The sequence below is a fragment of the Mustela erminea genome, chromosome 17 (assembly GCF_009829155.1).
Source record: "Mustela erminea isolate mMusErm1 chromosome 17, mMusErm1.Pri, whole genome shotgun sequence".
NCBI classification, from domain to species: domain Eukaryota; kingdom Metazoa; phylum Chordata; class Mammalia; order Carnivora; family Mustelidae; genus Mustela; species Mustela erminea.
This window is the reverse complement of record NC_045630.1, coordinates 35599373-35612478: the sequence shown is the minus strand read 5'-3', so window position 1 is coordinate 35612478 and position 13106 is coordinate 35599373. Positions and strand designations below refer to the sequence as shown.

General features: G+C 42.1%; 1 protein-coding gene across 7 annotated transcripts in view; it reads right to left on the bottom strand.

Annotated features, from left to right (window-relative positions):
* Positions 1-13106, bottom strand: part of HSD11B1 (hydroxysteroid 11-beta dehydrogenase 1) — a 65432-nt gene that overhangs the window by 10050 nt on the left and 42276 nt on the right. Inside the window, exon 6 of one of the 7 annotated variants that reach the window (XM_032318460.1) lies at positions 9056-9255. The exons of the other annotated variants lie outside the window; for them this stretch is intronic. Within the exon in view, the coding sequence (XP_032174351.1) occupies positions 9218-9255 (38 nt within the window). The 3' untranslated portion in view covers positions 9056-9217. Of the gene's footprint in view, positions 1-9055; positions 9256-13106 lie in introns of those variants that run through there. 7 annotated transcript variants of the gene reach the window in all.

Genomic DNA, 13106 nt, shown 5'->3' with positions numbered 1-13106 from the left:
ACTGTATTATTTGTCTGTCCAGGTAGCAACAGGGATGCAGAAGAAAGAGACCATGTTAACCATAGTCTGAATTCCTGTAACAGTGATTTTGGTCCCATTAAGGGAGCTTAGTGTATCCCACTTTCTGTCTTTAGTTATGCCTTAGCTTCTGCCAAAGCGCAAAAAGATATTAAATTTTTTTTCAGGAGAAAAGAAGAGATTTTTGGTGGTGGTGGTGTTTTGTTTGTTGTTGTTCTCGAGAGAAGAGAGAAAGGGAAAGAGGAAGAGAGGAGAGAGGTAGAGAAGCAGCCAGACATGGAAGAAACCCTCCTGGAAAATTCACCGGTAGAAGCATGGTTTAAAAAAATATATTTTTTAAAAGACTTTATGTATTTAAGAGAGAGAGAGAGAGAGCAAGAGCACACAAGTGGGGAAAGGGGCAGAGGAAGAGAGAGAAGCCGATGCCCCACTGAGCAGGGATCCTGAGGCAGGGCTCAATTCCAGGACTCCAGGTTCGTGACCTGAGCTGAAGGTAGACACTTCACTGACTGAGCCACCCAGGTGCCCCTAAAAAAATATTTTTAAATGGTGAAGAAATATATTGAATTATTAGACAAGGGTCAAGATTGAACAAATTCTGTTGAAAACTCTTTAACTTTTACTAGGAAAACTACGCATGAGGTAAACAGCAACTGTCTTTCTCAGTCATTATAACCAAATTTTATGTCTTAAATTTTGTGACCTGCTATTGATCTGCAAACCTTTAAACCAGTAATTCTCAAATTCATGGAGAGATGGGGCACCTGGGTGGCTCAGTTGGTAGAGCACACGACTCTTGATCTCAGGGTTGTAAGTTCAAGCCCCATGTTGGGTGTAGAGATTACCTAAACATAATAAAATTCTTAAAAAAAAATATGGAGAGAACCTACATATTTGAGTCTACTCCCTTCTCAGAGTCTTCTAGTTTGTTTTCTGGAGTAGAGGACTGTGTTGAGAGGTTCAGTAGGAAAGAAGGTCTTTATCCATAAAGGATATTTATGGTGGGCTTTGAGGGTGGGTGTGGGAGCAGGAGATGCATGGTGACATAAACTCATTGAACCTGATCTAGGAGCTCCCAGAAGAAGTGGAGAGGGAAGTTCTTTGGAGGGGCTTACTGAAATCTTATGATAGCAGCTGGGTAAACTATCATTAAATTATGAGTCACTGTGTCTCTTTAAAGCCCAAACTAGTGTGACCGGGCAAACCATGTGTCCCAAATCTAAACTGGATATTTATGTGAAGAAAGATATTGAACTAACCAGGAAAGTTCAAACTTCACCTTCAGGAGGTAGGCTATGAATTCTGCTTTGATGAGAGAAGGTACAGAAGGGCCAGGGATGGGTGGGAATGCTTGTACAAAGACTAGAGGTGGGGATGGGTCACTTATAAGAAGAAGCTAGTAGAACAAGAAAAATAATAACACAGTTCATTATATTTTCTTCTTTTCAAAAGTATAGGCTATTAAGTACTTGTCCAAAACCCATAGGGCCTGATGTGCTAAGGAATTCAGAATTATTTTTGGAATTTAGGAGGTGGTATGGGGTTTATGGTGTGTACTACATAATACCCCCCGTAGTCTGAGGAGGCAGGTTGTAAGTAAACACATGATTATTTCTGCACTAAAATATTTGAAAGTTCACACTGAGATAAAAGCTTTAAGTAGCTTCCCTTCAGTTCAAGTTAAACTAACTATAGATTATTAATTATGGGGGAAGAAATCCTTAGTATTCAGAGCTCCTACCCCCCTCCCCACCCCTAATCCTATTCTCTACCCTTCGCCCCCCAGCCCATACCTTTTTGGATTTTGGAGTTGCAGATAAAGGATTTTGTGAACCAGTCTAGGCTCACTAAAGAAAAGCTGAAACATTTCAAAAAGTAGAAAAAAGAGAAAAGAAGGGAGAAAAATCTCCTAAGTGCTCACTATTCCAAAAACAACACTGCTGCATTTCATTCAAGTCTATTTTCTATTCACGGAGCTGTTCTTAAATTTTCCTGTATAACGCAGATACGCTTGTGTGAGGGAAACTCTGTGCTCTGCTATACGTGAAATATATTTAGAAGTTTCAGAAAGCTCAAAAGGGCAAGGCCCCTCTAAAAACCCAGATTTTTATTTTTTAGAAAGGTTCCATGAGTTAAGGGGCCCTGGCCAAGATGGAATAAATAACATGTAACAGGATGTTAAAAATTGACTTCTGTTCTAGTTTCAGCTGAGGTTCAAAGGCTGAGAGCAAACTGGCAAATGCCTTTGTCTTCTGAAGCAAGGTTCCAGACTACCTGTGCACTTACACAGCATGTGGTAACACAGATAAGCAAAAACCTGAAAAACCCCAAAACCAAAAATGTGTTTGCAGCATGTAGACCTTCATCCATCCCGAGGGAAGAAAGGGACTGAAGGCGCAGAGGCCAGAGGGCATGGAGTAGGAAGTGGATATTGAGCTGACTCGCAGTGACCTTCCAAGGAGAAGGGGTGGGCCTTCCCCTCATGTCCATTCTTGTGAAAGAAGCTCCAAGGGCACCTCATGGAGAGCTTGTCCCCAGGAGTTTGAGGGGCATCAAGGACTGGGGTTTGAACCAACCCAAGAGGTCTGCTTACTATGGGCAAGGCCACTGCAGAACGGGTGCGAACTGTGTCGGGCAGAAGGGAAGGAAGGCTTCCTGTAGGAAGCTGGACATCCAGCCCCCCGCTCGGCTTGCTGCCACCCTAGGGGCTTTGTCTTAACACTCATCCCTTCTTCCCCAGAGTCATTTCCAATCCTGTCCCAAAGAGCAGCCCCAAGTGGTGTGTATCCCCCTGTATTCCCACTGAACTCCCAGGGCCAGAGGGAAATACATCCCATAAGCACTCGCTGCCCCAATCACAAGAAGAACCAGCAGTGTTCCAGCAGGGGCTTCCTAAAGATACCCACAAAAACCCCCCATGCAAGAGCCAGATTTGGTCATGCTCCCAGCTCCGACAGCGTGAGCTTTGAACGTTTGCTGTGGCCAGAGCTCAGTGGTATATTAACCAGGTGTCAGCCAAGGAAGGCCTCACCTATCCTGGACCTTCCTTCTTCCCTGTGCGCACCTCTTTTCTTTTAAACAAGAGGGGCTAGAGGGAGCCTGGTAAGGGAGGAGGAGACAGGGAACAGGAGGAAAAACTGAACGCATCTCTCCTTGCTACAGCAGGCTCAAGCTCTATCAGGGGAGAAGCTTTAGTGAAATTACTCGTGACCGGACATTTTAATTACTAAAGTGAGACCTTTCTTGAGATTGGAGGCAGCCAGAGGATCTTTTATTAGCCCACAGCACTGCCCTCTGCCTGCCATCACACCCAGTTTCAGGGATGAGCTAACCCACAAGAATAAAGTTATTTTCTGACTGCAGACCCCAAGATTCACTTGTGAACTACCAGTTAGAAAGCAAAGTATGAGCTTAATGAAATCAAATGAACAAGTAAATAAATGTACTAATTTGCGTGAAACTGTCATGAAACTGAGGGGGTAGATGCCTGAGCTCTTCTGCCCAAGGGTAGGTTTCGTTTCCGGAGGGGATAGAATGGAGCCATCGGGGCAGAATAGATGTATGTTAGCTCGGTTTCTCTCCTGGGAAGTTTTAGACCGCTGAGAAACAGAGCTCTGGCGATCATATTTTCTGAAGAAAATATGGGACATGGAGTCTGACAAGTAAGAGTGCAGACTTTGTGATGAATAGGACATACTGTTTGCAATTAGCTCTGTCCCAGAAACGCTGGGACTTAGCCACCGTAGGAACAGCAAGAGCCAGAGGGCTGGCAGCTCAGCTGTGTGCTGGAGCTTGTTAGTGGAGAAGAAGAGGTCAAAAGCAGGCCTCAGGGCTTTTTGTTCACCCACTCCACACCCTCCATCCCCAACTGCCCCGCTGAGATTTTGAAATTACAGTATTTCCATTTCAAAGGCAGATTTTAAACTGAATTGAGAGCTCCAAAGAAAGTGTGCAGGGTGGAAAAACTTCATTTCTGCCCGCCTTCAGACTCTCAGAGTGACCCCAGGCAAATGCGCCACATCTCCCACTGAGCGAACCCCAACACAGGGTTCACCATGCCTTGGTGGCTTCGAGGCTGGAACTCATCCCAGATCTGGCGCCTTTTATCCAGCTCTTCCTAAAAATATTTCCAGAGCTGGGCCCCTGAGGGTCTAACCTCTTAAGTTGTTTGGGTTGAGTTGGGCTCTAAAGATAAATCCGTCTTTCTATTGCAGGCTTTGGAGAACCTGAGGTATCATTGTAAACATTGGGACAACCCACAGTCCCGTGAAGCAAAGGGAATGGATGGTGATATCAGTGGGGTACGGTGAGTGAGAAGAGAAGAGGGCTCAGGGTGGAAAGAATCTTAAGGAAACCAAGAGTACGACTTCGGGATAAAGAGAACTAAGCTAGGCATCCTGGGTGGCCAGGGGACATGACACCTGGGAGGTGGTGTGATTTGGCAGAACACACGTTATTGAAACAGTGCAAAATGTACCAGAGATAAGTAAGATAAAACCTGTTACCTAGGTTTTGCAAGATGACTTTGACAAGAGCTTTTCTGTGCAGGTACGGGGCCATGAAGCGTGGCTCCTCCTATTGTCCCGATCACATGAGCACATCTCCAGAGTAGATTTCAAGAGCTCGCACAGTTGCTGTGCCTGACCATTTCCACTCACATTACCTAATCACCCATATCTGGCCAAAATAGTTGTGCTTGGAGAAAGGAGGGTGATCATCGTCCTATGTGTTCCTCCACTGCGGATTAGAGAGGTATTTGCATTTCTATCATTAAGAGAGGCTTTAAGATTACTTGGAGAGCTTTGCAAGTGTCCACTAGAGTTTGGGAACTAGTTGAGTGCATTGTGGGATCAAATGTACCAATGAGTATCAGGCTTCTCAAAAACCAAATATGGAGCCCATGGAGGGGAGCTGGCCTGGGGCCACCTGCTCAGCGATGGTGGGGTGGACTGGGCCAAGAGGGATGGGCTGATCAAAGCCTTTGGGCTGACGAAGAAGCCAAAAAGAGCAAACTACAGGAAACATTAGCACATCTTCTGCAGGGAAGCTCCAAGGAACCCAACAAAAGTCCACAAAAAATCCACTGTCATACCTCTTCCAAGTCACTAGATCCCTAGGATGGAGATTTTTTTTTTTTTTTTTTTAGTAACTTCAAACTTAGAGTTGCAAGAAGAGTACAAAGGGCCTCTCCCTTCCCCTTCCTGAACCATTTGGGAGTAAATTGCTGTAATTGAGGTAATTGCTGACCCAATGCCCCACAGCCCCTGAATATGTTAGTGTGCATTTCCTACACAGAAGGACATTCTGGGACTTAACCACAATGCAACTATCAAAATGTGGCAAGTAATTTATTGGTTTCCTAGACCTGCTGTAACAAATTACTACAAGCTGGCTGACTTAAGACAACAGAGGTTTATTCTTTCACAGTTCTGGAGACCAGAAGTTTGAAATCAAGGTGTTGGCAGGGCTGCATGCCCTTCAGAGGTTCTAGGGGAGAGAGGATCCTCCCTTGATTTTTCTAGCTTCTAGTGTCTGTCAGCATTCCTCATGGCTTATCACTCCAGACTCTGCCTCTCTTTTCACACAGCGCTCTCCTTCTGGCCATGTCTTCTCATCTATCTCTTATAAGGACACTTGCCATTGGATTTAGAGCCCAAACCAGGTCATCCAGGATGACCTTATCTCAAAATCCTTAACTTAATTACAACTGCAATGACCCTTTTTTCAAATAACATCACATATATAGGTTCAGGACCTTAGGACATGGATGTATCTTTTTGAGGGTCACCATTCAACCTACTACAATATTTTGTAGGGTGGTACTTAAAATGAAAAAAAACTTATTAACCAGTGTTAAGAGTACAGTCCAGTGGTATTGAGTACATTCATATTGTTGTGCCAATCATTACCAGCATCCATCTCCAGAGCTCTTTTCATCTTGCAACACTGAAACTGTGTGTATCCATTAAGAATAATTCCCCATACCCCTCTCCTCCTAGCCCCTGGCAACCACTATCCACTTTCTATCTTTATCATTTTGACTGTTCTAAGCATCTAAATGTAATTATATAGTATTTGCCTTTTTGTGACTAGTTTATTTCACTTAACATAATGTCCTCAAGGTTCATCCACTTTGTAGCATATATCAGAATTTCCTTTCTTTTTAAGAATGAATTGAATGGGGCGCCTGGGTGGCTCAGTGGTTAAGCCGCTGCCTTCGGCTCAGGTCATGATCTCAGGGTCCTGGGATCGAGTCCTGCATCGGGCTCTCTGCTCAGCAGGGAGCCTGCTTCCTCCTCTCTCTCTCTCTCTGCCTGCCTCTCTGCCTACTTGTGATTTCTCTCTGTCAAATAAATAAATAAAATCTTTAAAAAAAAAAAAAAAAAAGAATGAATTGAATGTCTTCCTTTCTCTTTCTTTTCTTTCTTTCTTTCTTTCTTTCTTTCTTTCTTTCTTTCTTTCTTTCTTTCTTTCTTTCCTTCCTTCCTTCCTTCCTTCCTTCCTTCCCTTCCTTTCCTTTCCTTTTTAAAAGATTTTATTTATTGTGGAAACTCTGTTGTTAAGCGTCTGCCTTTGGCTCGGGTCATGATCCCAGGGTCCTTCTCTGTCTCCCACTCCCCCTGCTTCTGTTCCCTCTCTCACTGTCTCTCTCTGTGTATTTGACCCAGAGAGAAAGTACGAGCAGGCAGAGCAGCAGGCAGAGGGAGAGAGAGAAGCAGGCTGTCTGCTCAGCAAGGACTCAATTCCAGGACCCTGGGATCAGGACCCAAGCTGAAGGCAGATGCCCAACTGACTGAGTGACCCAGGTGCCCCTGAACTGTATGTATGTACTACATTTTGCTTATCTACTCATCTGTTGATGGACCCTTGGGTTGCTTCCATGATTTAGCTATTGTGAATAATGTTCTATAAACACAAGTGTACAAGTATCTTTTGGGGTGTACTTTCAGTTCTTTGAATATATGCAAAGGAGTATAATTTCTAGATCATATGGTAATTCTATTTTTAATTTTTAATTTTTTGAGGATCCTCGATACTAGTTTCCATGGTGTTTGCACCATTCAACATTCCCACCAACAGTGTACAAATGTTCCAATTTCTCTACATCCTCCCCAGATCTTGTTGCTTCCTGTTTTTGTTTTTATTTTGTTTTGTTTTGTTTTTATTTTTGATAAGGACCACCCCAACAGTTGTTAGGTGGTATCTCATGTGGTTGGGCCTACATTTCTCTGATAATTAGTGATGTTGAGCATCTTTTCATATACAGTTGTTTATTCAGGTCCTTTTTTCATTTTTGAATATTGTTTTTCTCTTGTTGAGTAGGGTGGCACTTTAAGACTATGTAAATGCCGTGTTTCTTATTAAACTTTCACCCTCCAGTTTTGGCATCCATTGATGTTTTCTGCCTGAATTATTATTAATTTTTTTGAATTATTGCTACTTATTTCTAATTTCATCACTCCTCCTGTATTTCTCATTTAGCTTTCCACTATATGGAAATGCCTTCTCCACTCCCCACTTGTTTGTGTATTTATTTATCTCATTATGGAATTTAGTGCGTCTTATGAGCTATAATCTGTTATTGTCATTATTTATTTGAACATCCCAATGGTTCCAGGTTTGGCTTGTGGGAGCCTTTTAAAAGTTTCTGTGCCCTAGTAACATGTCCCTATATTCTTTGGGTAGTTTTTTAATTGCTGGCACAAGAATTTCAGGTTTATCTTAAACCTTTCCTGGCACTGCCCTGGAATCAACCATTTCTCCAAGAATACTTGGCTTCTTTTAGTGGAGAATGATATTTAGAAACCAAGATCTGGACACTCAGTGTGCTCCAGGTCCTCTCAGTAGGCAGAGCAAGGGAATTATTTGCATGCCTATATAGACATACAAATCTGTATTTCCATATCTATTCATGGATTTTAAGAACGATTGTTTCATAGACATCTCCAGGACCAGAATATCATAGGGTTCATTCGAATTTGTTACACTGACAGCAAGATCCATTTTCCTTAGTATGTATTACTTCTTTGATGAATGCCCCTTGTATGTGATTATTCTGTAGTTATTTCTGTGCCCTCTGTGTGGATGCCCTCCTCATCCCACCTGGACTCTGGCACTTCCTACCAGGGCTCATGGGTGACCTCTATACTCGATGTTGGGCTGCCCTTAGCAGCACCCATTGCAAATGTTCCCATTGCCTCTCTTAGTTCTAATGCTCCAGGTGCCACACAGACACCCTTCTTGGCCCACCTGAACTCTGAAAGTTCTCACAAGGCTACCATTGCTGTCTCTTTCATGGACGCCCTCTTCATCTCATCTCAGTGTTGCTATCCCAAGTCAGGCTGCCACTGCCGCTCCCTGACATAGACCTGTCTGATCCTGCCCAAGTTGGACAACGTGGGCTGGCAGAAGCAGTCTTTAAGGAAGATTACCCAAAGCCTATGCAAATGACTCAGACAGGTCAACCATCTTCCACCCTGCTTCTTTCCTAACTCTGTCCTCCCCGTGGCCTCACTGATTAAACTTGAGTCAATGGTTGTGCCTCCAGGCTGATAAAGTCACGAATAACTTCTGGGATTGACTTAAAAAATTCAGGTGAGCCAATCAGACGCCTCTTCTTTTGGGAGGGGGGCGGGAATTGGAGTTGGAGATCGAGTGACCAGGAGGTTTGGCCATGGGGCAGAAGTTCAAAGCATATGGAGAGCTGATAGGCTGAGAAAGGGGCCGTGGCAGCCAGGTTGAAGCAGGTGGCAAATGAAGCAGAGCCTAATGGAGAGAAGAGAAAGGGGAGCAGGTGTGCTGAGAAAAGCCGGTATGGTAGAGACATGCTATCTCTGGGAGATCTTGGCCTGGCCTTCTTTCCAGGCAGCGTGTCTGCTACAATTGCCATAAGGCCAGTGGTCTCCCCAGGGATGGGCTGAGACAGGTGTATGTCCAGCGTGGGCCAGGGATCCGGCACCCCTTCAAAATAATATTCTTTAAATATTGTTAACATTTAATGTTACTTACTTTTTTAATGCTAGAAATAAAGGATTTATTATATGCACTTATCACATGGGAGTTCCTGAACCAGACAATTTTGTTGGAAAATAGCAAATAATTTAAAACCCATATAATAAAATGGACTACGCATTAACTGGATCCTGAACTTTCAGTCGACTGTGATGGCTGACTTGAGGCACATGTGAGTGGGCTGTTTTCAGTGTTGGTAGCTTTGCTTGCAGATTGGTAGACAAGCTGAAAAAAAAAAATCCTCCAATAAATGTTTTCCTGTGTACATCTGTGACTGGATTGGTGGTTCTATCTTGAGAGATTCTCAACATTATGTCTGCTGAGTGAAATGACGGAAGAACTTCTGAGGCTACTGATACATTTTGCCAAATTGTTTTAGACAAAATGAACAATGAGGGACTAGACTTTTAAAGATCAGTGATGGAAACCACTTAAAAATAGTTTTTAAAAAATCATACTCTTCCCTACCAGGAGTATATGAGAGTGACCAGTAGCTCCACAGCTACTCTGTGGAGGGAACAAAGTTCTCGGCAATTGACAATTTTGTAGGCAAACAAACAAAACAACAAAAATCAACCCTCCACTCCCACCATGGCATTTAGTGGTTTGAATTTGAGAATGCGGTAGTTTTAAGTTACTTGAATTTGCTTATTTACTTGTGAAATGGAGCACAATCTCTAATCTACCCTCGCCCCAAATCAGCCATTATGGGAGGAGAAATATTTTGGTTCCAGTTACCATATAGGAACCCAATCCCTTACTTTTTGTTTAAAAAAAAATTATTGATTTTTCTTTTTTTTTTTTTTTATTTTTTTTTTTTTTTAAAGATTTTATTTATTTATTTGACAGAGAGAAATCACAAGTAGATGGAGAGGCAGGCAGAGAGAGAGAGAGAGGGAAGCAGGCTCCCTGCTGAGCAGAGAGCCCGATGCGGGCCTCGATCCCAGGACCCTGAGATCATGACCTGAGCCGAAGGCAGCGGCTTAACCCACTGAGCCACCCAGGCGCCCTATTCTGATTTTTCTAATTATCCTAAAGCTCATTGTGCAAGAAACAGTTCTGAAGTCTGTAAAATGAAAGATGAAAGCCCTATCTTTTTTTTTCTTTAAAGTTTTTTTTTTTTTATTTATTTGACAGAGAGACAGAGCACGAGTCGAGACAGAGGGAGAGGAAGAGGGCGAAGCAGGCTCCCCACTGAGCAGGGAGCCTGATGTGGGGCTCTATCTCGGGATTCCAGGATCATGACCTGAGCCAAAGGCAGATCCTTCACTGATGGGGAACCATCATGCACTCAAAAAACCCCTTTAAACACAGTTGGGCTCATACTATATATAGTGTTCTCTAAATTACTTTTCCTTCAAACACTGTTTTTATAGTTAGTATGTATAAAAATTTACATAGTATTTCACCGCAATTTAGAAACCTGTCACTAGTGGTGAATATTCAGATTGCTTTCAGTTTTCAAATAACAATAAACAATGTAACGATCATTTACACTGAAGCGGGGGCTCTGCGGCGACGTCCCTAGACTTGCTTTCCTTGCTCCCTGCCAGAGCCCTGGCACTGTGTGTGGCTCAGAGTGGAGCTGCAATTCATATCTTTTGAATAAATGAGTGAAAGTATTTTGCGAACACTTTTGCAAATGTGTGTAGAATAAATTTCTCAGATGTAAAGTTGTGCTCTCTCTCCCCAGACCTGTCTTATCCTGAAATATCTTAAGTGGACTTCTACTTACTGAAATCAATACTTATTTCAGCAGGAATTCTCCTTGGGTCAAATCCAACTGTCTAAAGGTCTATATTCACACCATGTCAACTTCACTTTTCACTTTATTAATTTTATACTTAACTGAGTTTCAAAGATATGCCTTTGTCAACATTTGCGACAAGAAGCTGCATATGAAATCAATTAGGTTATTTATTATTAGAAAAGTTTTGCTAACATCTCGATGGGCAGAGGCATGGCAAAACAATTCACAGAATAGAAAATATAAATATCCTGTAAACACATGAAAATGTAATTAATTCACTATTGGCTGGACCTTTATTAAATATCCACTACGTGCCATGTGCTGCTGTAGGAAATAAGATATAATGTAATAAAAAATGAACACCACTGCTCTCAAAGGGATAGGGACCATGTTTCATGTCAAATGAAACTTATCACTACTAAACACCTTTTTCTATTACCTACAAACTTGTCAATTGCCAAAAATTTTGTGAACTCTGCAAAGTAGTTGTGAGAGGAATACTTGTGTCTATACTCGGGGTGGGAACGGGCCATGATGCTCATATTCATCTAAATTCGTTTTTATTTTTGTATATTTTAAAAGTCTACTCTTTTATTTTTCCTTTCATCTAAAGCAGTTTGGAAAGATGTACCAAAAGCCTTCAAAATGTTTCTATCATTTCATCCAGTAAATCTAGTACTAAAAATTTATTAAGGAAATAATCATCAGCTCAGCCACATGTTTAAATAGAAGACATTTATTACAGGATTTTTAAAATAGCAAAACATTGGAAGGAACCTAAATGTTTGGCAATAGAAACATAATTGTTTTATATCTCTACCTTTATTTGGAAAGAAATTCTCCAAAATATTGGGATGATTATGGATGATTTTTACTTTGAGTTTTACACTTTTCTTCTTTTTCCAGATATTCATAGAATGTGTCTGTGTGTGTGTTGATTTTTAAAATTATGGAAACATTTAAGAAAGTTGTTAGGGGCATTGCTCTTTTCATTACTTTCTGCATGTACTTTATGTCTTTCATGAGAAATTTATTTTAGATATTATTTGCTTCCTATAGTACCTCCTTCTTTTGAATATAATCTTATCTATATACTGTCCCTCTTCTTTTTCTTTTTGTTAAGAAAATTCAAGAGGCAGGGGCATCTGAGTGGTTTAGTTGGTTAAGCGGCTGCCTTTTAGCTCAGGTCATGATCCCGGGGTCCTGGGCTGAGTCCTCCCTGCATTGGGCTTCCTGCTCAGCGGGAAGTCTGCTTTGCTTCTCCCGATCCTCTACCCCCTTCCTAACTTGTACTCTCTTTCTCTCTCTCAAATAAATAAAATCTTTTAAAAAAATTTCAAGAGGCAAATTTGAAACTTAAGGACTGCATCTGTGTAGAGTCTGATTTTGGCATTATATTCTTTTCTTAAGATCTAGTTTTCTGTATGTATATTGTCAAGTAGAGTGTATTTGTTCTAAGCCTTCTCAAACTCCTCACAAGTAAATGTAAAGACACGATGGTAGAACTCCCCTCTTTCACCAAGAAATGCACTGGAACAAAAATCAGTAGTCTAGCAGGCTTAAGTAGACACGATGACTTAAGCTCTACCCAGCCTTTCAAGGGGAAAAGGTGGACCAATGGTTGTCACGAAGGGCATGATCTTGTTCACAACCTGTACTAAATTGTTAATGTCTTCAGCAAGAAATCATCGTTCCCCCTTGCAGATCTCCACTTGCCTCTTTTGCAGGGCTGGTACAACAATGAACCTGAGGACGAGTCCAACAGGTTCTGTCTCAGTCCTTCAGGTTTGCCTAAACACCACCTCTTGACTTTAGGCTAGCATGGCTCCAGAAACTTTTATGTCCAGGTTGTTGATTCTTCCTTGAATCTTTTCGGCCTTCCTCCAGACACTATAGATGACATATCTGTAAATGTAGGTATCTCATTCCCCCCTATGTCCCCCCAATCTCCTCAAAATAGTCCAAGTCTACAGCACCACCTCCCTCCTGTCCACTTTAATACCTCTATTTGCATGTATAAACACTTCCACTCACCTTGGAAAGTGTGGTTCCTGAAAATTCTTTCTTTCTTTTTTTTAAATTTTTATTTATTTATTTGACAGACAGAGATCACAAGTAGGCAGAGAGGCAGGCAGAGAAAGGGCGAAGCAGGTTCCCGCCGAGCAGAGAGCCCGATGTGGGGCTCCATCCCAGAACCCTGAGATCATGACCTGAGCCGAAGGCAGAGACTTAACCCACTGCGCCACCCAGGCGCCCCTGAAAATTATTTCTGAGGTAATTGGATTTAAGGGTAAAGATTCACCTTAGAAAAATATAAAATAATTGG